General features: G+C 41.7%; 2 protein-coding genes across 3 annotated transcripts in view; one reads left to right on the top strand and one right to left on the bottom strand.

Annotated features, from left to right (window-relative positions):
* The window catches only part of mettl15 (methyltransferase like 15), a 40,852-nt gene extending 23,541 nt beyond the window's left edge, over positions 1-17,311 (top strand). Inside the window, exons 4-7 of one of the 2 annotated variants that reach the window (XM_037247507.1) lie at positions 6,585-6,776; positions 8,185-8,363; positions 10,764-10,807; positions 16,632-16,841. In XM_037247507.1, the coding sequence (XP_037103402.1) occupies positions 6,585-6,776; positions 8,185-8,363; positions 10,764-10,807; positions 16,632-16,694 (478 nt within the window). In that variant the 3' untranslated portion in view covers positions 16,695-16,841. Of the gene's footprint in view, positions 1-6,584; positions 6,777-8,184; positions 8,364-10,763; positions 10,808-16,631 lie in introns of both variants that reach the window. The other variant, XM_037247506.1, reaches the window with a different exon arrangement.
* A 1,755-nt stretch (positions 17,312-19,066) lies between these two features.
* On the bottom strand, positions 19,067-20,389 carry LOC119120841 (piggyBac transposable element-derived protein 3-like). The gene has a single exon (XM_037248058.1). The coding sequence runs from the start codon at positions 20,387-20,389 to the stop codon at positions 19,067-19,069; it is 1,323 nt and encodes a 440-aa protein (XP_037103953.1).
* Positions 20,390-22,146: the final 1,757 nt, after the last annotated feature.

The following is a 22,146-nucleotide window of genomic DNA, read 5'->3' as shown; positions in this document are numbered from 1 at the left end:
TCTATTTCCAAAGAAACTGCAAGCACAGCTTGCGTGTGAGGGTAACCTATTACATGCACTGTATTCAACATTTTATTTTTCTTCCCATAATCCAACCGAGAGTTACATACTGTTTCTCAGCAGATCTTAACTCATATTTATTTTAGAACAGCACCAACAGTCAAACAATGTGCATTTTCTTCCAACTCTACCTTCTTGTTCGCATGTCTCTTCTTCACTTTCAATCTCTCCGATCTCTAGCGCAACAGTCCCCCTAGTGGCAGGACCAAGACACCACTGACACTCATTTAGCACAGCACATTTAGCTTTTAAATATACTATTTGTCCACAGCACAGAGTCCCGGACATCCAGCTCTGGGTGTAACAATGAACACAACCGAGTTTCTACCTTGTTTCTGCTGAAGAGTCAGTCAGGATCACATCCAAGCCACCTAGTAGTGCGTGATCAGTTGACAGCTGTGCCCCTCTTTCACCTATGTAGCCAAGACATGGAGTTGTCAATCCAATTGCATTACCATGAAGTCTATCATTAAACTGCAGCTTTTTGTTCTGGTGTCTATTGCACATAACTTGTGCTTGAGCATGGTGTCTGTCCCTTATGGATAATAGTTGACGAGCACTGAAATCCAGTGGTTGATAGAGTACTTACTTTGGAATAATAGGACTCGTGTAAAAGTACCAAGTACAAACTAAATAGGTTGCTCTTTCCAATCACGCCTTTTCAAATCTCACTGTCATTGCCCAAGTCCACTACCAGAATGAAAGTGTCTGAAGCATGTAGTAGTGCTCTTTGATACTGCCTCTAAGGTCTCCAAGAATAGGTGGGTCCACTTTAGCTGATGTTTATTGCATAGACAAAAACAAGAATCAGGACTCGTCTCAAAGGAGGTGGGAAATTCTTCCGTGTTTTTTCTCATACTGTAAAACCGTGAGTCGTCACCTTATCGTGGTGGTGGGGTTTGCGTGTCCTAATGATACTAGGAGCCAAGTTGTCTGGGGCTTCATGCCCCTGGTAGGGTCACCCATGGCAAAAGGGTCCTAGGGTGAGGGGCCAGACAAAGCACGTCTCACATGAACCCCTTGTGACGAAAAATATAAATGAGTTTTGTTTTCCCTCGCCCGGACGCGGGTCACCGGGGCCCCCCTCTGGAGCCAGGCCTGGAGTTGTGGCTCGAAGGCGAGCGTCTGGTGGCTGGGCCTTCGCCCATAGGGCCCGGCCAGGCACAGCCCGAAAAGGAAACGTGGGTCCCCCCTCCCATGGGCTCACTACCTGTGGGAGGGGCCAAAGGGGTCGGGTGAAAAGTGAGCTAGGTGGCGGCCAAAGGCTGGGACCTTGGCGGTCCGATCCCCGGCTGTAGAAGCTGGCTCTTGGGACATGGAATGTCACCTCTCTGGCTGGAAAGGAGCCCGAGCTGGTGTGCGAGGCAGAAAATTCCGACTAGACGCCTGCACATTGGGGTTCACCCCGGTGAACGAGAGGGTAGCCTCCCTCCGCTTGTTGATGTTACAGATGATGGTAATCCCCTTGGATGGCTTGACCGCTTTCAGGGCTTCCTTTTGGTTAATGATTGTTGAAATTGTTGACACGTTTTTACGGCCATATTGTTTCTCAAGATCACTCACACACACTCTGTGCTCATGTTTTCTTATGATTCTTTGTTTTAATTGTGAGGAAATCATCACCTTCTTCCTTTTTTCACCACTACTACCATCGCTAACTGACGTCATCCTGACGTGCCGCCATCTTGCGGGTTAACCATGATGACGTATGTTGGGAATTACTTTGGATGTTGAGTCAAATATTTGATCAAATTTCACATCATATAGGTCTGACTACTTTCCCTTTCCCTTAATTAGACGAACAGAAATACTGATTCTCAAACTCGTTTTAGATTGATAGGATTGGTCGAAATTCCACAGAAAACTTAAAATGTTTAAGTCCTCTAATAGTGTTGTAGAATTAACATACTGTATTCATTGCTGGTGTGTACACTGTACACACTAGCAATGTACACTGTACACTGTACAGGTTTTGTGTGTGTGTGTGCGTGTGTGTGTGTGTGTGTGTGTGCGCACAAGAGTTGTGATGACATTTATTGTTGCTCACAGTCTCTTGCATAGACTGGCCCCAGATAGATTTTAGAACCTTTTTAAGCTGAACTGAGGTAACAAAAATTGAAAATATGAACAAACACTTGAGCACCAGTCTCTATCTGCGTGTTCTATGTTTATAACCGACTGTTTTTTCCTTCACTGGATTGAAGATATTTTCATCACTGGTCCCCTGCTGAAAGCAATCAATCAGCATCTTGTCTCTGGCTTCAGTGACGCAGGTAACCGAACTGAGCAGGTCAACACAAGGGAGTATTTCTGGCATGATTTGTGAAGAGCAGCAGTATTTTGAACACCATTGTCCACAGATGGCTTGTTTTGGATTATTTTTCTAAAGTTAATATTATTTTTGTTATCAATGAGTTTATGATACAGCAAGGCTATTCAATTACAAATTCACTTGGGTCAAATTGTCAAATCAAGAAATATAGATCATACACATTAGGCACCTGGTAAACAGCAGATAATGATAATGCCTATATTGATGGTTTTCATTGTCAATGTTACATTTCAAAGTTGAAACGGACACGTTTCACCCCCAGCTTTTTGGCATGACTCCTGTTTTTACACACTTCAAAGTCAACACCCTCAGCAATGTAGGTAGGCTACGCGAGTGATGCATTAATGTTATCAAACTCTGTAGGAATTTCGGAAATCTTGCGTACCGATCAAGTCCCCAGTGCATCTCTTGAATGCAGTTGAATTCAGAAAGCTAGGCCACTTGTAGGACTGGTTCTGAGCCACATATGGCCCACGAGTTGCTCAGTGAATGGCTCGGTTGTTCAGTAACATTAAGTAATACGTTTGTATGTTCTACTATTATATCTTCAAAACAAAAAATATAGTTCCATGCTCAAGTTGATCACATAAAAATATTGTGAGATGCTACAACCATAAATAGTTCAGGACTCTTTTAAGTACGTACAAGTCCACACTTGGACCTTAGCACATACACCACTAGAACTTGTCTTTTTTAATAATAAAAGACCTTACATAAGCCATTTATGTATCTAACTCTCGGTCTAACACACATAAGAAAATGAATAATTTAAAAATGTTATGTAACTGTTTTACATATTTTTAGAACCTTATTAGCAATTTTAAAACATGATGTAAATAGCAGTCCTCATTAAGGTTAGTTGAGGTATTATCACCTGTGTGTGGGTGGAAGGACTCAAATTGTAGTCGTAGAAAAGTAATGGACGCACCAATTTAAATTAATTAATTGAAAACCCAAAAATATTAATAATTAAATGTAATTAATCTGTCTGTCTCCTCTGGTATAGTGCAAACAGCCTTTAAAACCGCTATCATTAAACCGCTACTTAAGCGACCAAATCTCGAACCGGACTGTCTCAGTAATTAAAGGCCGGTTTCAAATACCCATTCATAGCAAAAATTCTTGAAAAAGTAGTAGCTCAGCAGCTTATTGATAACATGGTCGCCAATAATCGATTTGAATCTTTTCAGTCTGGCTTTAGAGTGAATCATTCCACCGAGACAGCACTTGCTAAAGTGACTAATCTCCTCATAGCTATGGATTCAAACACCTCATCGGTATTATTATTACTTGATTTTAGTGCTGCCTTCAACACTGTAGACTTCAATATTTAAAACCTGTGTTGGTATTTCAGGGTCAGCACTTTGCTGGTTTAATTCCTATCTATCTGACAGGACCCACCGAGTGGTCCATGGCAGCACGACCTCTGAGCTCAATAACGTTACGTGTGGTGTCCCGCAGGGATCGGTACTCGGACCAATCCTATTTTGTATTTATATGATTCCGCTTGGGGACATAATACGTAAATACATTAGTTTTCAATGTTATGCGGATGACACCCAATTATATATGCCGTTATCGATGACAAATCCGCGGGACTGTTGTAATCTTGAGGCGTGCCTTGCAGCGATTAAACAATGGATGTCTCTCAATTTCCTACGTCTTAACCCAGATAAAACTGAGATGTTGATAATTAGTCTTGCTCGTTATCATCACTGATTTAAGGAAACCACTATAAATATGGATAAATGTACCCATAGTGATACTGTAACTAATCTCGGGGTTACGTATATTTAACCAAATGCTCTCCTTTCAAAAACACATTAAGAACATAACTGCGGCAAGACTGCTCACACTGACGAGAATATTTGATCACATTACCTCAAAATTAGCCAACTTACATTGGCTCCCGGTCCATTTAAGATGTGACTTTAAGGTTCTTCTATTGACCTATAAATCACTGCATGGCTTAGCGCCTTCGTATCTTACGTTCCGACCCGTAACCTCCGCTCACAAAACTCTATTATTTTAGTGAAAAAGAAGTCTTCAGGGTCTAGAGCATTTTCTATTCGGGCTCCAGAGCTTTGGAATGCCCTACCAATAGATATTACAACTGCTACCTCAGTAGAAACAATTAAGACACGATTAAAGACACATTTCTATGACATGGCCTTTAATTGACCTGTGGTGGCCGATTCGGCTGGAGCTTCAACCATTGCCAATTTGTCTTCGCGATGGTGAAATTATTTTGCCTGATGTACTTTCCACCTCCTCTGTAGTGCAGGCTCAGTGGTAAACACGATTTCTTTTCACAGTTTCTACGACTTTTAGTCTGGGAGCTTTGAAGTCACCATTTAGATTGAACGGTACTATAGTAACCAATAGTAAATTGGTAGCAAAAGAGAAAAAGATTTATTTATTTTATTTTTTGTACTTTTAATATATAGACGGTTACTCTTGTTGCTTTCTTGTGCCATCATCTTTGATCACACAAAGTTAAAAGGTCACATGAATTTTTCATGAGTGTGGCTGGAGGATCTCACCGTGCTAGCATGAGGAAGTGACTGAGTGTACACGGCTTTGCTCTGTCAGTTATTGGAAAGTCCTAATGGAATAGGTGAGGCAGGTACAAGGCTTCCAAAGAATATCATGTTCATTTTTTTAAATGTACGTACATGAGTAGAAAAATTGAATTGCCGTTGCTATGTTTTTCTTCGTTTTTAAATCTAGGGTCAGCTAGTAACTAACAGCTTGTGAAACCTAAATAATAAATCAATTGACTGTAACAATTGTGTCTAGTTATGGTGCCTGTTGACAAACAACCTCTGTATCACAATGATCCCTTTATTTTTACTCTGTCTTTAACTTCAATGTCTACATTATATATTTACCATTTTGATTGATGATGTCCGTCAAAATTATTTAAGGAATTGGTTGGTACTTGCGATATACGATACCAGACAGTTTTGATTCGATACAATACTTTGTAGCTTTTTTATTTTGATCCCAATAAAACACATAGCAGTAACTGACCATTTAACAATTTTAACAAGTTTTGTTCACAAGATAATAGTGATAACATTACTCAATTTTTATGAAGAATTGTGTAATTGTGTAAGTAAACCTCCAAAGATACATTTGATCTTTCTTTACCTGAACTTCAGACTAGCCACCATTGTTTGCAAAACAACAAATGAGAGAAGTGTCAATAATGAATACATAAATTAGCATAATTATGAATTAATTGAATTGCCAGAAAACAAAATGACATGTTAATGACATTTGTCAAACGAACTTTACCTTTGGTGACCAAGATCATTCTTCAAAAACTTGTCCTAACATAAAAGCAAACAATAATTAAATTATAAATAATTAAGGTCATTGTAATGATCCATCCATCCATTTTCGGAATCGTTTTATCTATCCGTGCATTTCCTGAACCGCTTTATCCTAAACTGTGAAAAAAAAACAACATTACAAATTTGAATATATTCGATATGCAGAGGTAAATGAGGCATTCTAAAGTCTATACATCCAAAGAGCTTATTCCAACAATGCCCTGAATTCCTGAATACACCCTTTGTCACGGATGGAATGGAGCCAGGGCGACCCAATGCAGCTTGGACCAGGGTTTATTGAGGGAAAAGGGAGTTGGAAGGGAGGATGAGGGGAACAAACCAACAGGAGAATGGGCAGGAACAAACCAGGACTAAACTAATTGAAACTGAGAGACAAGAACAGAGAGACGAGAACGACGAGAACAGAAAGACGAGAGACTAAACAAGACTAGAGACTAGAACAATCTGACAAGGTAGTGCCACGCAGACAGGACTTAAATACATGACAGGTAATGAGAGGCAAACAGAAACCATGGCAACATATACACAATAATGGAATGACCGGGGACGAGTCGTGACACCCTTAGTATTGATACTTTGAGCATAGTCAATACCCAATGGATACTCATGATCTTATTGGTGTATCAATATCACTAGTTTGTACTTTACTACCGTTCCTATATGCTATTTTAATTGCACCTCATGTAATTTTAATATGTCCAAATTAGTAACATCCATTGTGGGAGATATCAGCTGTAGAAACTACCTTTATGAGACCATAAAAGACATCCTCTCATTAAAAAAATATGCAAATGCACAATTAACTGATGATGATGATGATCTTCTCTCCTTAGTGGCCGAATAAAACCATTACTTGGACTATTCAGCGAGCTTGAAGCCCTGCTCGCTAGCATCCATGTTAAAGCAGGCAGTATCGATGCCATACTGTTGGATGCTGGCTGTTCTTCCATGCAATTGGATCATGCAGAAAGAGGCTTCTCACTCAGCAAAGATGGGCCCTTGGACATGAGAATGGATGGAGAAAGGTGACATATCTTTAATTTACAAAATTGACAGCTGTGCCATTTCTATATTTTGATCAGGAAAAAAAACAAGAGTCATTTTAATTCAGTGAGTACCAGGACCTGAAATCCTAATTTAGATTCACACAAATGACTGAATCTCTTCTTAGTATCAAATATGAATTGTAGATCGGAATGTAAGAAAGATGGCATCCTATGACAAATTAAAAATACGCTTTTGAAATACGTAATGTTGTCCACCCTCGCGATCCACCAGTTCAAAATTCAATCATGGAAAATGCATTTTAGGCAATAAGGGAAACATCCTCTATAACCCCAGAATTTTTTAGCATCTTCAGAAACATTGCAAATCATGAAATTTCAGTCGGACAAATAGTGATCAAGACATTTTATCATTAATGTTTGAAAAATATTATTTTACCGTTTGAATGATAACATCTCTCAAATATTCAATCAATTGATCTTCCAAAGTAATTTTAGTGGGACATGTCTTGACCTGGAAGGGAGGTGTTCTGCACTTGCTCCGCTGTTATGTAACAGTGGGGCTATTGTCCCTGATAACCACCCCCGCATCAAGTTTGTCTGCTCATGACATGATCAGCTTGGCTGGGTCAAGATCCAGAGCCACACTCAAGTGATGGCTGGACTTCGGTCGCCGGACTTTATTGTGTAATCTCATGTGGAGACACTATTATGCAGAAACACACACATGTTGCAAACATGTTGGGCACCCTTACGATCAAAGGGTAAGCATTCGCCGTCTACGTTAGCTCTTAATCAACTGCATCCAATGCTTTTATTTTCTTCATCCACGCAATTTAGGCTCTTACTTTGTAAATACATAGAATCAAGTCATCAAAAGACAGTTGCCCAGTTGTAAATGGGGCAAGTCACTGGCCTGAGACAGTGCTAGCCCCTCAAAACAGGCTCATATCATCACGAGAAGTGTGGTGTATATTCTTCTGATCTTTGGGATATTTTTACAAACGTAATGTAACGTGTAATTAAACCACAAATGTTTTAAACTGTGAAAAATTGCGAGAGTTCTCCACAATCCGTAATCATTTAATATTAAAAATCAATGAGTAGATGGAATTACTAAACTTAACAGTAAAGTCTGAATATGTGGTAGAAACACTGTAAATAAACATGTACGTTTACACATGTTGCTACTGGTAATCATCACCATACTCACTTACCATGTAAATTTATTGTAAATAATCATTTTGTATATAAAAATACATTTCATCTTCAGCCCTTTAAGCGGCTACCGTAACCTCACAAATCCTTGTCGTGATAACTATCAGCCATACATGTTTTCAGTTATACATATCTCACCCTTGGCAGGATTCACTGCTGTCAGCAAGGACGTGACGTTGCCAACTTTAATTGGTCTTCCCATTGTGCGTAGGTTCTCCGACATGCCCTGTGCTGCTGACGTGGTGAATACCTTAGATCAACAGGCTCTTGCCTCTATCCTCAGTGCATATGGTGAGGAGAGACACGCCAGGAAAATAGCTTCAGCTATTGTGGAAGCACGGCGTGTCAACCCCATCACCCGGACACAGCAGCTTGCAAGTGTAGTAGCAGGTAACGAGACATTAAGTTGATTAATTCCAACAGTCATCTAAAGGCTATAACGAAATAACCTACAAGTTGAGTACAAAGCCCATTCCCAGTGGAATATTTCAAAATTACTGAGCAATGATCTTAGTCACTCAATTGTCTTTGAATTTATGAGTCCTTTTCCTTTTTAATAGCAATGACAAAAAGCAGGAATCTGAAATACATTTTGATCAATGCCCCAAAATTACAGTACATTTTGAATATGTATAGAGTATCTTCTAAAGGATGCATTCACAAATAGAGATGAGGGGGATGTTGCCTTTTCTCCCTACGTCCCCCTCGTCTCCCTGTTCGCATGCATGCAGAACCACCAGACACTTTTGGTAACACGTACACGGGTACACACGACACGCATCATTTGTTTGCATTATTTTTCTTCTCTGATTATTTTTTTTTTTGCCCCTTTGTTTATACGCCTCCAAGATTTGAGGTGCTGAATAAGTGAAATGTTGTAGTCAAGAGTTATTGCACAGAGCAGCATGTGCGTCAGCGTCACCAAGGGAGAACAGGTGTGGGTAAGAGCAGCCGTCTGAGCTCTTTTGAAGAGCAACAGAAAATCACTGTCTCTGCTTATTCGAAACAATCCAAATAAGTCTTTATTGAAGCAAGTAGCACTGGGGGCTCTGTGACCAATTGTGCCATAAATGCAGACAAGAAAAATATGTCATTTGAGGGGAAATAACACATTTATGAAATTTGGTGTGTGCACCTGCACCCACTTCAACTGTGAGATGTATAAACAATATGAAATTTAGACTTGTGTCTGAGATGACTCATGCTGAGTTTGTTTCCTTCCTTTCATTTTATTGCAGCTATTTCGTTTGCCATAGAAAAAAATTCCAGTTGTTTTCTTCAACTATAAAGAGTACAATGAATATTGATTGGTAATAGTTATATAACACAACATGCCACTCATTGTCAATTTGATGTTTTGCCTTCACAAGGTACAAGTATTTACAAAAAAGTCATGTAGTTGGAAATACAGTTTGATTAGTCATTCTTTGTCAACCGCCTGCAGTGTCCATAGCAACTACATAGCAAGAGTAGAATAGCAGGAAAACCAAGGAAAAATAATGATGACTGGATTCAACAAATTCAATTTTGCATAGATTTTAATTACATTCAATGTTTGTGTTTTCATTATATTCCAAACCACTATTTACGACAACATCACATTTCCAGCCTTTTAAAACATGTTTGGCATAATGAAATGATGAAGAGCTATGGATGTGGTGCAACCTTGCACTCATAAATAAAATGTCACGTTGACAAATTCGAAGCAATACGATGGTGCATGTGCCTAACGTCTGCTCAGCAGTCAAGATTCATAGTTTAAAAAAAAGCTCGACCGTTTCTTTGTGGAGTTTGCATTGCTTGTGTCTGATTTATTTCGTTGCCTATTGCATTTGCATGCATGATTTGTTAATCAACTCTAAATTTCTCACATTTGTGAAAGTAAGTGTGAATGGTTGTCCTTTGCCATTTTCTTATATCATTTGTAGGTAGCTGTATGGTGGGCAAGAAGTATACAGGAAATAATGGACAAACTTGAAACACTTTTGCCAACTCTGAAGCACATTTACTGCACCAATACAAAATAGTGATTAGTTGTGTCAATCAAACATCTTGTCAGAGTGGTTTTGTCTGTATTGTACGGTGGCCCAGAGGTCCAAAACATAAGATGAATAATAATAAGAAAATGAATTAACTAAAAACTAAACACAACAACATATGAAAAACTACAATACATGTAAGTAAACAAAAACCTAATAAATTCAGCCGCTTGTATATGGGATCTTGTTCTTTCGGTCATGGCCAAAAGCTCGTGACCACAGATGAGGGTGGCAACGCTGATCAACTCAGCTCATTCTTGACCACGTCAGACCGATGCAGAGCTAGCATCACTGCAGAAGCTGCACTGATCCGCCTGTCGAGCTCGTACTCCATAGTCCCCTCATTCATGAATAAGACCCCAAGATACTTAAACTCCTCCACTCAGGCAGATTTTCATCCTAATTCAAGCCCTTTCTAACTGAGGAACATGATCTCAGATTAGGAGATGCTGATATTCATCCCAAATGCCTTGACACTCAAATCACTCAGTGTGAGTTGATCTGAAAATGGCAGAGATGTAACACCAAACAGGACACACTGAACACCTCAGCCGCACCTAGAAAGTCTTCCCATAAATGTTATGAACAGTATTAGTGACAAAGGACAGCCTTGGCGGAGTCCAACATTCACTGGAAACAAATCGAACTTACTTCTGGCAATGCAGACCAAAGTCTGACACCCATAGTACAGATCCCAAACATCTTGTAGTAAGGGAGTTTTTTAACTACCTTGGTGATTTCAACCCCACAGATGGGAGAACCCGCCTCACACTTCACAGATTCTCCATCTTCATGGTAAGGAATAGCAGTGCAATTGAGATCTTTTTAAGTATTCTCTCACAATGTGCAACATAGATGTCAGCAGTGCCCCATTCCCACTCTCCACAGTGTTTATGGTGCACATCTTCCCTCTCTTGAAATGCCAGATAATGGACCAGTTTCCTCGAAGTGTTCCAAAAGAAATTCTTGATGGGCTCACTGAACTCATCCCGGGCCAGAGTTTCTCCCTCAGGGACCACCAAAGCTGCATTCTGCTTGGCTGGCCGGTACCCATCAGCTGCTTCTGGAGTCCCACTGGTCATAAAAGCCCAGGTTATGGAGGGACTTGTAGGTGAGAAGGAGGAGTTTGTATTGGATGCGGTGTTGGATAAGGAGCCAGTGAAGCTGACTCCTCCATCTTGAAGGCATCCTTGCCACTAATATCCACCAATATCCGCCAGTGAAGCTGACTCCTCCATCTTGAACGCATCCCTTACCACTAATATCCACCAAAACTGCACCTGACCCCTTTGACCCTTGCCACACTTGGTGGGCCAATGGGGAGGGCGACTCATGTTGACTAATCAGGCTGTGCCCGGCCAGATCTAAAAAGGGTCCTGGTGACCCATGTCCAAGTGGGTACCAAAATTTGTGTTTCTCATCAGGGGTCTTTGAGTAGTCCCTAGTCTAGTCCCTCAACTAGGACCTGACTGCCATGGGTGACCCTGCCAGGGGGATAAAGCCCAAGACAACTTACCTTCTAGAATCAGTGGGGAAACACGAGGCCTTCCACCACGATAAGGTGATGGATCAGGGAGGAGATAAAACATTACAATTGCTGGAAACTGTTGTTGACCCTATTAAAATCCGGTTCATATCGTATACGGTAAATATTCAGAATCACTAACAATTGAGAAATGCCAGATGGAATGCAATGTGATGTCTAAAATCATACATGTATGTTTTATTAAGTTGTATGTTTCTCTTCTTTTTTTTTCATCATGCTGTCACTTAAATTGAAGTCTTGTCCACCATGCTGTCGATGTTCTAGGGTTGTTGTGCAATGGATTTGCTCTTGTGTCTCTTCACCACAACATCAGTTTATAGAGAAGGCAAATGAGAAATAACATATACATGTTTGTGTTTTTCAATGTGTACTGTACATATTGTTGTGGTTCTTTTTGTACACATGGTAAGCTCCCCTTTTCTCCATGGATCTGTCTCTTGGAGCTTTGAAAGATGAATTAGAGAGAGGGGGAGAGAGCACATGGCTTGGTGAGGCGAGACTTGGGCTTGGTCTCTATGTGCAGGCATTGTATTGATTGCAGTGTGACTCACACCTTGGGCTGTTTAGTGCAGGAGGAAAGAAATGCCACATCACTCACTTCTCTATTTATTGCAGTTTCTCTTAAAGGTCTTATATGGGCCGGTCTTATATTAAAATGCTGTATAACCTCAACCCCACAACCCAAAATATATTTGCTTTATTATAAATGGAAGCCCAAAATATTTGGTTTAACAGAAGCATGCTACACTCAAAAGATAAGAAAAAACGGAAAATGAAAGAAGAAACTCATTTGTAACTTTAACAAATCAGTGGCAATTTTACAATACAACAGTCGGACACAAGAGACTGCTTTCTCTTCAGAGCTGCCTGATATTCATTAATTAATGTCACTGACTATATGCCCAAAAAGAGTTGCACAATCAACTTAACTCCCTCTCCTGATGAGGATGATGATGCCATAACGTTGACTTCACACTGTCCATCTAAGCCAATATTTCCCCACCTTTTCCTGAGTCACTTTCCTTTACGAAAGAGACTGATTGCAAGGCGTTGCATTCGACCTGGAAATTTGCCAGCTCCCGATGGAGTACGAGGGGCAGAACGTCACAGTCCTGACCAGAATGGGAAGTTTAACACCCAAGATTCACTCCTTTGTGTTGCACGCAATTACTGACAGACTCATAGTGGCATGTATCTTATTTTCTAGATTAATTACACAAAGAACCATCGACTGTGTGAATATACATTTTTAGTTGATTTTCCAAGCATGCGTTGTGGACGTGGCTATTGCTCATTTGTGAGGAAACTGCAGAACTGAAAACAACAGGAAAGTACAGTTACCATTTGATCGTAAGATCTTTATTTGCGTAAAATGTATTCAGGGGCAGCCTGACTCAGGTAACCGGAGGGTCTCCTGTTCGATTCCCATTCTTGTGTCTCTGAGCAAGACACTTCACCCACATTCCCTCCAGCGCCGTTCACACTGATGTGTGACTGGCTGTAAATTTTCGGTGGTGGTCGGAGGGGCTGCAGGCATGCACTGGCTGCCGCAGGGCAGCTGTGGCTAAATACGTAGTTTACCATCACCAGAGTATGAATAATGTATCCATTGTAATCGCTTTGTTACATTTTTTTTACGCTTTGTTTTATTGAATTGTGTTACAGTAAGGAGCCATACAAATCTGATGCATTATTATTACTATTATTATTTAAAATTGGAACTTAAGTTAATTTTTAAGCTGTGTTTTTAGCATTCCATTGTTCATTATTCAGATATTTTTTAATCTTGTAACGCATCTCATGCGCGTGAGTCACTCAAGCCAAAACACAGGAACACTGTCAGCCAGGATCCACACTACAAGTTTAAATAGATTTCTCAGTTGCGTTACTATTTTCAAACTCAGATTTTGAGAGTACCGTATTTTCCGGACTATCAGGCGCACCGGACTATAAGGCGCACCTTCCGTAAATGGCCCATTTTAAAACTTTGTCCACATATAAGGCGCACCGGACTATAAGGTGCACCATTAATGCATTCGTTTTCTGAGCCAGTCCTGTATAGGGGCCGACCATTCGCACCGACATTCCACGAACCATTACCATTGTGAATGAACTTGTAAATATGTAACTATATCCTTTACTATATGCTTTGCAGATAGGTTGATATTGCGAATGAGAATCTGTTGTCAATTGCACGACCAGAAAAGTTAAAGATTAAAATAATAACAAACTAACAATTTTATGAAAGTTGAATGAATTTTTTGTTAGATGTATTAAGTTTGTTTTATTGTTGTTATTGTTGTATGAATAAGAAGGGTGACTGCAGTTAACAGGCCAGGTTGCATCATGTCAGATCTTTAATCCAAATCAAATCATTCTCCATTTTATCTTTTTTATTTCAACTTCAGACGCAACAAATTACTTCATAATCACAAAATAAAGATCCATAGTCTTTTTGATTCATGATAGTCTTCAGCGGGCCACTTATGATTGATTCTATGACACAATGCTTCGGGCCAGTTTAAATTTAGAATTTGGTCCATGTATAAGGCGCACCTGACTATAAGGCGCGCTGTCGGCTTTTGAGAAAATTTGAGGTTTTTAGGTGCGCCTTATAATCCAGAAAATACGGTAGTCAAGATGCTTTTATGATAACTTAGTGATAGCAAAGTGGCATTCACAAACACTTGGTTGTCAACATTAAATGCAGCGTCACATTGCATGCCTTTTATTTTTCCAAGCCTGCTGTGAACACTGAGGGTGTCGCAGCCATTAGCATTTGCTATGGGCAATACCCATAAATTAACTGCAAGGTAACATTTTCCCAAAGTATTGAAAAGGTGGGTTACAAGTGCTGACAGCTGAGTGCAACAGCCAGACAACAAAAACATTTGAAATATGAACATGCCCTTCATGAATTATAAACATTTGGCTCCACTGACTTTAAGTATTTTAGTGACACATTCGCCAGTCAACACCATGTCCATCTGCTATGCATTCAGGCTCTGTTGGCCCAAATGGACTTACATCTCTGTCCTGCTGCTCTTCTCTCACGTCCATGCATACGTTGGCCTGTACATATTCAATAATCTCATTTCTGTTGCCATCAGTTGTTGACTCATGCTGTATTAATGATATGAATATATTAGCACTGTACACGTGTCATTTGCCCAAACCATTCTTTATTTAACTGAGTTGACCCTATTTAGGGGGTATGACTTGAAGCCACATTTTTCTTGGCTGACATTGGACTCCATTTGTTGCTGGTTCTGTTCATTGTCTATGTTGAGAATACATTTAGTCAGGGCTTAGCAGGAGTCCAGTTTAGTGGCCTGGGTTCCACTTCACAAAGCAGGTGCAGTTCTAAGTATCTCTGAGTCTTGTTCACAAGCAAGGGAATGGCAGACATCAGGGCCAACATCTGCATGAAAAAGATTGCTCTAATATTGTCATGCTGAATTCAACAGCTGATTTACAGTTATCTACCACACTCATCTAGTTTCAGTAGCTCCGGAAAGCAACAGAAAATACAAGGTGATAGGTACAAGCATCAAAAATGTGTTTTTGCTGCAGAGTGACTGGACTCACCCCAAGAGATGGGTGAGGAGTTTACTCGTGCAGCTTTTCCACATTAAGAAAAACAAGTTGAGGCGCTTTTGCTTCTCGTCATTGTTCGAGGGTTATGCTGCTTTCCAGAAAATTTGAATCGCCAAGACATATCCAACCTTACTTGAAGGTATTCAAGGTAAACATGACCATGGGGAAAGAAAGCTATAAATGAGGAAGTTTGAGTCTAGTCTGGACTCAAAACTTATAGCAAGTTGGACAACTTCAGATGCACCTCCTTTACTTTAAAAAATACTGGAACGCTCTGTTATATCTCCAACACCATCTCCACTCCACCCAACTTTACAGAACATTTCAGTATGGATTCTGTTCATGCCTAAGCAAAGAAATAGACCTCCTTAAATGATCTCCTTGCCGTTAACTCTGGTTCCATTCTCATCCTCAAACGCTCGGCTACTCGTGACACCATTGATCACACCATCCTCTTCCACCGTCTACAATCTATAGACATCTCTGGCATAGCACTTCTCTGGTTCAACTCCTAGCTCATCACTTTGTCTCCGTCAACAAATCCTACACTTCCCTAGTTAGCCATGGAGTTCCCCAAGGTATGGTGCTCACCCCCCTCTCGTTCACGATCTATACGCTCCCTTTCAGTCAAATCATTTGCCACCATGAACTCTTTCTACGCCAACGATACACAACTGTACATTTCCACCGATGGCATCGGCCCTGTCAACATCTCCACCAGAAACTAACTCCATCTCTGACATCAAAAGCCGGATGGCAAAAATTGGTATAAAATTGAACCGCGATAAAACACAACTAGTCTGTTCCAGATTTCGCCTTCCTTCTACATTTTACTCTCCTCATCTATGGTCACAGTATCACCTCCCATGTCAACCTTGGTGGACTCCATCCACTCTGTCATCCCAACCCCATATCAACCATATCACTGAAACATTCCTTTTCTTCCTCCGCAACATTGCACATCACCATCCCTCCCTCTCGCAGACCACAGCCTTCACCACCTCCAGACTCGACTACTGCAATAGTCTCCTCTTTGGACTTTCCTCCACTAATCTCCCAAAATGTTAATATGTCCAGATCTCTGCTACCCACCTCCTCACCCACAAATCCTGAGAACACATCATCCCCATCCGCCAACAGCTTCACTGGCTTCCTATTCGACACCGTATTCAATACAAACTCCTCCCTCTCACCTACAAATCCCTCCATAACCTATCCTTAACTTTCTGACCTCCTGAAAAGTCACTTTCCCACCCGCCCCTCGGCTCTGTTGACTCCACCCCCCTCACGCCCATCACCCGTACAAAGTACCAAACCTTGGGAAAGACCGAGGCTTAGCTGCCAGTGCTCCCACCCTTTACTTCAACAACAATAGGAATGTCTTTATTGTTTTTGTATTCCATAGTAATTATATGACAATTACCACAAATACCATAATATTGTAGACATTATAATATTCTTTGTGTCTGCCTCTAGAATCTTTTCCTGCAGCTGCTATCTATGCTCGGAAGGACAAACTCCACCGACCTGCACATGTAGCCACAAAGACATTTCAGGCTCTGCGCATTTTTGTGAATGATGAGTTGAACCAACTTCATGCTGGTCTACGCGCTGCCCAGACAGCACTGAGATCTGGAGGACGTCTCTGCATCATCACGTTTCACTCTCTAGAAGACCGACTGGTCAAGCGCTTCCTTCAGGGTGATGATTTGTCTCATTTAGAAAAGGATCACTTTGGCCTGGCGAAGAAAGGTACAGGAAAGGACAAATTGGCTGGGACTAAAAAGGATATAGCAAGTGCTTATTGGCGTCCTTTGTTAAAAAAAGTGATCACACCAAACAAGGATGACGTCAAAGAAAACGCCCGTGCACGCTCTGCAAAACTTAGGGTAGCACTCAGGTGTTAGTTATGTTTTTTTTATTTTTGTGTCTTTGTTTTTACAATTTAATGTGAAGGTTTCGCTGTATAGGATGTATCGTATTTTCAATCATCAACAATCACATTTAAAAATAAAGGTCAGTTCAAACAAACAGTTCTAAAAAGATTTGATAAAAATGTATATAAAAGTTAAATATTGTACAACTGAACTGTGCTGAACAAATGTTCCGTACTGGATTCAAAGTTGAAGTTGCTGTTATAAAGTTTGAACATCTCATTTAGTGATTCATGGTACTAGTACACCACACTTTCTGAGTCATTGCAGAAAAGCTGAAAGTCTAATTTAACCACCTGTTGCTGTTCCTATCAAATACCAGTTATTTTGGTCTTTACGATATGTTAACAAGGTATCTGATAATCAATTTGATTAGCGTATTTCCCGTACTATAAGGCGCACCTAAAACCCTAAAATTTTCTCAAAAGCCGACAGTGCGCGGTGCGCCATATACATATATGGACCAAATTCCTAAATTTAAACTGGCCCGAAGCATTGTGTTATGAAATCAATCATAAGTGGCCCGCTGAAGACTATGAATCACGGATCAAAAAGACTATGGATCATTATTTTGTGATTATAAAGTAATTTGTCGCGTCTGAAGGTGAAATAAAAAAGATAAAATGGAGAATGATTTGATTTGGATTAAAAATCTGACATGATGCATTAATGGTGCGCCTTATAGTCTGGTGCGCCTTATATAAGGTCAAAGTTTTAAAATGGGCCATTCATTGAAGGTGCGCCTTTTAGTCCGGAAAATACGGTAGATACTATCTAGTCTCATCAGTTAATGTAGGTTTTACAATGTTATGAAGTACCTAATAACTGATGTCTGAAGATTTTATAATTCCTTATTTAGGTTACTCATGTTTTAAAATGCTACCAGAGAGAATCCGTCAATATCGGACACAAATAGAAGACATTTTTATATTAACTCCACATTGGAAAAGTGGATAAAATGTATTATTTTGATGAATCTGACAATTTAATAAATCCCGGTTCTGCCTAAATTTTTATTTCTAAAAAGGTGCATATTTTTTGTGTCCTTAGGTGTCCCTAAGTACGAATATGCCGCGCTTTTTTGGTTATGACGTCGCGTATACGAAATATGCGGCATCTATATATAGACTGTGCTGATACGTGCACAAAAATCGGAGCATTCTGATGATTTGCAAGTGTAACGTGATGTGATTTATTTGAATGTTCAGAGATAGTTGTGTTTTACACGTAACAGCTGTCTGCAACATGAAAGGGACCATTTCCACAATTTTCAATGGGCATGCATGTGCAACGGCGGCCGTCATCCCCAGGGTATGGGGACCAGCCGTAAGAAAATGCCGAAGTTTCTATGAACACAAGTGGCTTTCATAGCCGTATTTATTTGCAACAAACTTTCAACAACAAACTTTCAAACTTGCGGTACCATAAACGCAGATATAAACTGTAACTCAGCAGTGATGATGTTCAGCCTTGCGCCGCCACTTCCGGTCAGAAAACGGATCACGCGACCAGTGCTTCTCACACATTTTATTCCGGCTGGTGGTAAGCACGGAAACACTTCACAGTGCACAGTGCCACGCGGCACTTGGAGCACGCACTGGACGGACGCGACTTGCAAGTCGGCAGTGCGCACTTTCGGACTTGCTCCGCCACTTCCGGCCAGTGCTCCATGGTGTCGAAGCGGGAGTCATCGGCAACTGCGCACACGCGCGGTCTGCCCGATCTCCGAGCTCGAGTGGCGCCTGGTGCTGCAACCAGAGTTCGGGCCACCTCGCGTCGGAACTCCAGCAGAGACATCCCGCCGTGCTCATCCAGCCGGTGCAGCACCCATGCATTGAAGACGGCCGCGTCCAGCATCCAGGTGAATATCGGCCACCACCACTTCTTCCGGCGCATGTTGATGCGGTAGAGCCCGATGCTCTGGTCGGCGCGGTCCGTGCCGCCCATGCTGCGGTTGTACAGCTGGACAACAAATGGCTAGTCCACTGCCACCTTCTTCTTCTCCTTCCTTGACCAGCGTGACACCTTCTGCAGAGGATGCTCAGCGGCGAGGGTGGAGGCGATGGTGACCACGGCGTTATCCTTCCACCGAGTGAGCGCAATCTTGTTTGCCGTGTCGTACACGACAGACACGGCACCACGCGGCTTCCTCTTCATAGCCTTCTGATCTGTGATCGGGCAAGAGCGCGGGATGCGGTTTTCTCGGATCGTCCCCGTGCAAGCGTAGCCCCGCCTGCGCAGCTCTGCAACTAGCGGGAGGCCGGTGAAGTAGTTGTCTATGTAGATGCGTAGCGGAAGTGCACGCACAGCATCGGGGAGGTTGTCCAGAAGTCGAAGGAGCGTGCCACCGCCCTTGCCGAACTTGCGTTCCACTTCAGAGGCATCTACACTCGCCCCCTGGTAGATGTCGAAGTGGAGCAGGAAGCCGTTGGTCCCACTGTTCAGGCACCAGGCCTTGAAGCCGAACCGCACCGGCTTTTTTCGGATTGCTTGCTTGCATCCGTGTCTTCCAAAGTATTCAATCATTGCCTCGTCCAGATCAAGATTGCAGTCCATTGGATACGCCTCCCCGAACCGAGCGTTGAGGAGGTCCATCATGGGACGCAGCTTTGTCATCCGGTCGCTGCGGTTCAGGTGCGCGTTGTCGGCGCAGTGAATGTAGCGGATGATCTCCTCGAACCTGTTGCGTGACATGGCCCCAGCGACGAGGGCGCAATGGAGATCTTCATCTGTGTTCCAGTAGTGTCGGCGACTGGGGAGCTGGTGGTAACCCGAGAGCAGCAAGATCCCCACCACGCGCTTCAATTCTCCGATGGTGAGCTGGAAGTTGGAGTCAGTCACCGCCGCATACTTGATGGTCTCTCGAACAAGGTGAGGATATACATCAGAAAGGAAGAAGTCCAGCTTCTGAACTGCGCTCTTTCCAACCAAAATTGTGGGGACGGCGAGAGGCCTGGCGTCCGGGAATTTCGTCAGGCGCGTTTTACTGTTGGTCCAATTGTAGTCCAACGCATCTTTCTGCGAGCGTTTCTTTGAGGTGGAGGCCTGTTGGGGCTCCTCTTCTTCCTCAGTGTCGCCATCATCATCATCTCCGATCACACGTCCGCCGGCGAGGACCACCACGGCGGGAGCGCTAAACTGCCGTCCCGAGAGATTATTGAACGTTCCTCCGCAGTCTTCCTCGCCCGTGTCTTCGTCAGACTCCACACTGACCACGGGTGGAGCAATAAAGATTTTATCCACAACTGCGTCCTCATCTTCGATTGCATCGAGGACATCCATCGCCGACTGTGTACCCATAGACGCGGAAAGTCTATGTATAGACGTTTCGCATAAAACAATACATAGAGGAAATACGTTAGGGCGAATCATCACTGCAATCACATATGTCAATAACCATTATATGATAATTGTTCCCTAAAAGTTTCACCCCGCTGTCTCGAGTCTATCATAATTTCCCGGAGCTCACCTTTTTGCATCTTCCATCGTGAATCGCGATCGTCCGGCTTCGCTCACTTAGCACGAGTGACTCATAAACTGGAAAAATGTCAGCGCTTCCGGGTTCAACAGGTCAAAGGTTGGTTATAACCGGATACAATCGGCACGAATGCTTGTCGTCATTTGAGGGCGTCGGAAGCTGCGGAAATTGGAGCGTCTACATGCAGACTATAGGCTGAAACGGGCATTAAAAAAAACTTTTTATGCTTGTGTTATGCAACACCCCCCCCCCCCCCCCCCGCCCAATTTCCAGTACATTTGAACCTGTTGGTTTAATGAGACATTAGCACAGTAACACACAGCATGACAGCTTCAAAAAGAAATTTATTGTTCAGTTCTTACCCTTCCTTGGTTAGGAAAAACTACTTTGTGCAATGATGGTAGTTATTTAGCATTCTAACTGGATGCTATAAAGTACAGCAACAATTATTAAACCTTGATGATGAAACAAAAACACTTGCATCACGGGGCAGTTTGATCAGAACTTTCTTCAGTAAAATAAGAACACCAGGCCAATGGAAGGGTTGTATGGAAGGAGCTTGAGGTTCTGAGCTCGAGCCTATCCTAGCTGACTTTGGACGAGAGGGTGTGTACACCCTGGACCGGGCGCCAGCAAATATGGAAGTCACTACATCAATTGGATTTTGTGCAGCCAATGCACTTTTCCAAGGAAATGTCTGACTCCCCAATTTTCTCGAATGAAATATAAGCTTAAGCCTTAAATATTGATTTTCTTTTCATGTTTTTTTTAAGCACAAACTAGAGTTACTGAACTTTATTTTCGGATGTCTTGTTTTCATATGACTATATATGACCGATAAAGTTCATTGGTTGATGAATTTATATCATTCATGAAACACAAATGTCAATAACCTCTTTAATAAAGAATAAAAAATATCTTTTATCACCTGCCTCTGTCTTAGAGCGTGTTAAATTAAAAGAGCTGCTCACATTTGCTCCTGAGATTATAGACCTTGTAAATTCACCAAACAGAAAAATTATCCATTCGACCATTGTCTTTGACACCCAGTTTACTATATGAACAAAAGGCAGACGAGATTCAGGATTGGTCTCCATTCGACCACAGGGGACATTCAGACTCACATTCACACCTACTGAGCAAACATTAATCCTATTTTGACTGTTTAATTAATTTTTCATTTAATATCAATTAATTACATTTAAATATGTAAGAGTTTATTTACCTTACCTTTCCGCTGAAGTTCACATATGGGGCACTCCTTATGCCAACCACCCAAAACGGAGGCGCTTTATCTTTGGTCTCGGTATTTAGCTCCCAAGAAAAAGAAGCATGCAAGCTAACCCATCCAGTGTTTGCCGTGGGGACTATTTATCACTATTTCGCAACACCAACACATGCCAAAACCGACAGATTCTACACAATGCAATCTGAGATTCGACTTCAGGTAAGCCATTTGGAACAACAAAAAAACCAAATGCCAGTGATCCATGTTCTTAATACATTTTCAAATAAATTAATATCTGGCTTTTTAAAACGCTTTGAGCAAAAGCGCTGTCTAAGTTTTCTTTAATTGCAA

This window comes from Syngnathus acus, chromosome 3 (genome assembly GCF_901709675.1).
Source record: "Syngnathus acus chromosome 3, fSynAcu1.2, whole genome shotgun sequence".
Classification (NCBI taxonomy): Eukaryota; Metazoa; Chordata; class Actinopteri; order Syngnathiformes; family Syngnathidae; genus Syngnathus; species Syngnathus acus.
This window is presented reverse-complemented; position numbering and strand designations above follow the sequence as displayed.

What these genes read in the sequence shown, in the direction of transcription:
- LOC119120841 (XM_037248058.1), bottom strand. Translation starts at nt 20,389, where the DNA reads ATGGGTACACAGTCGGCGATGGATGTCCTCGATGCAATCGAAGATGAG.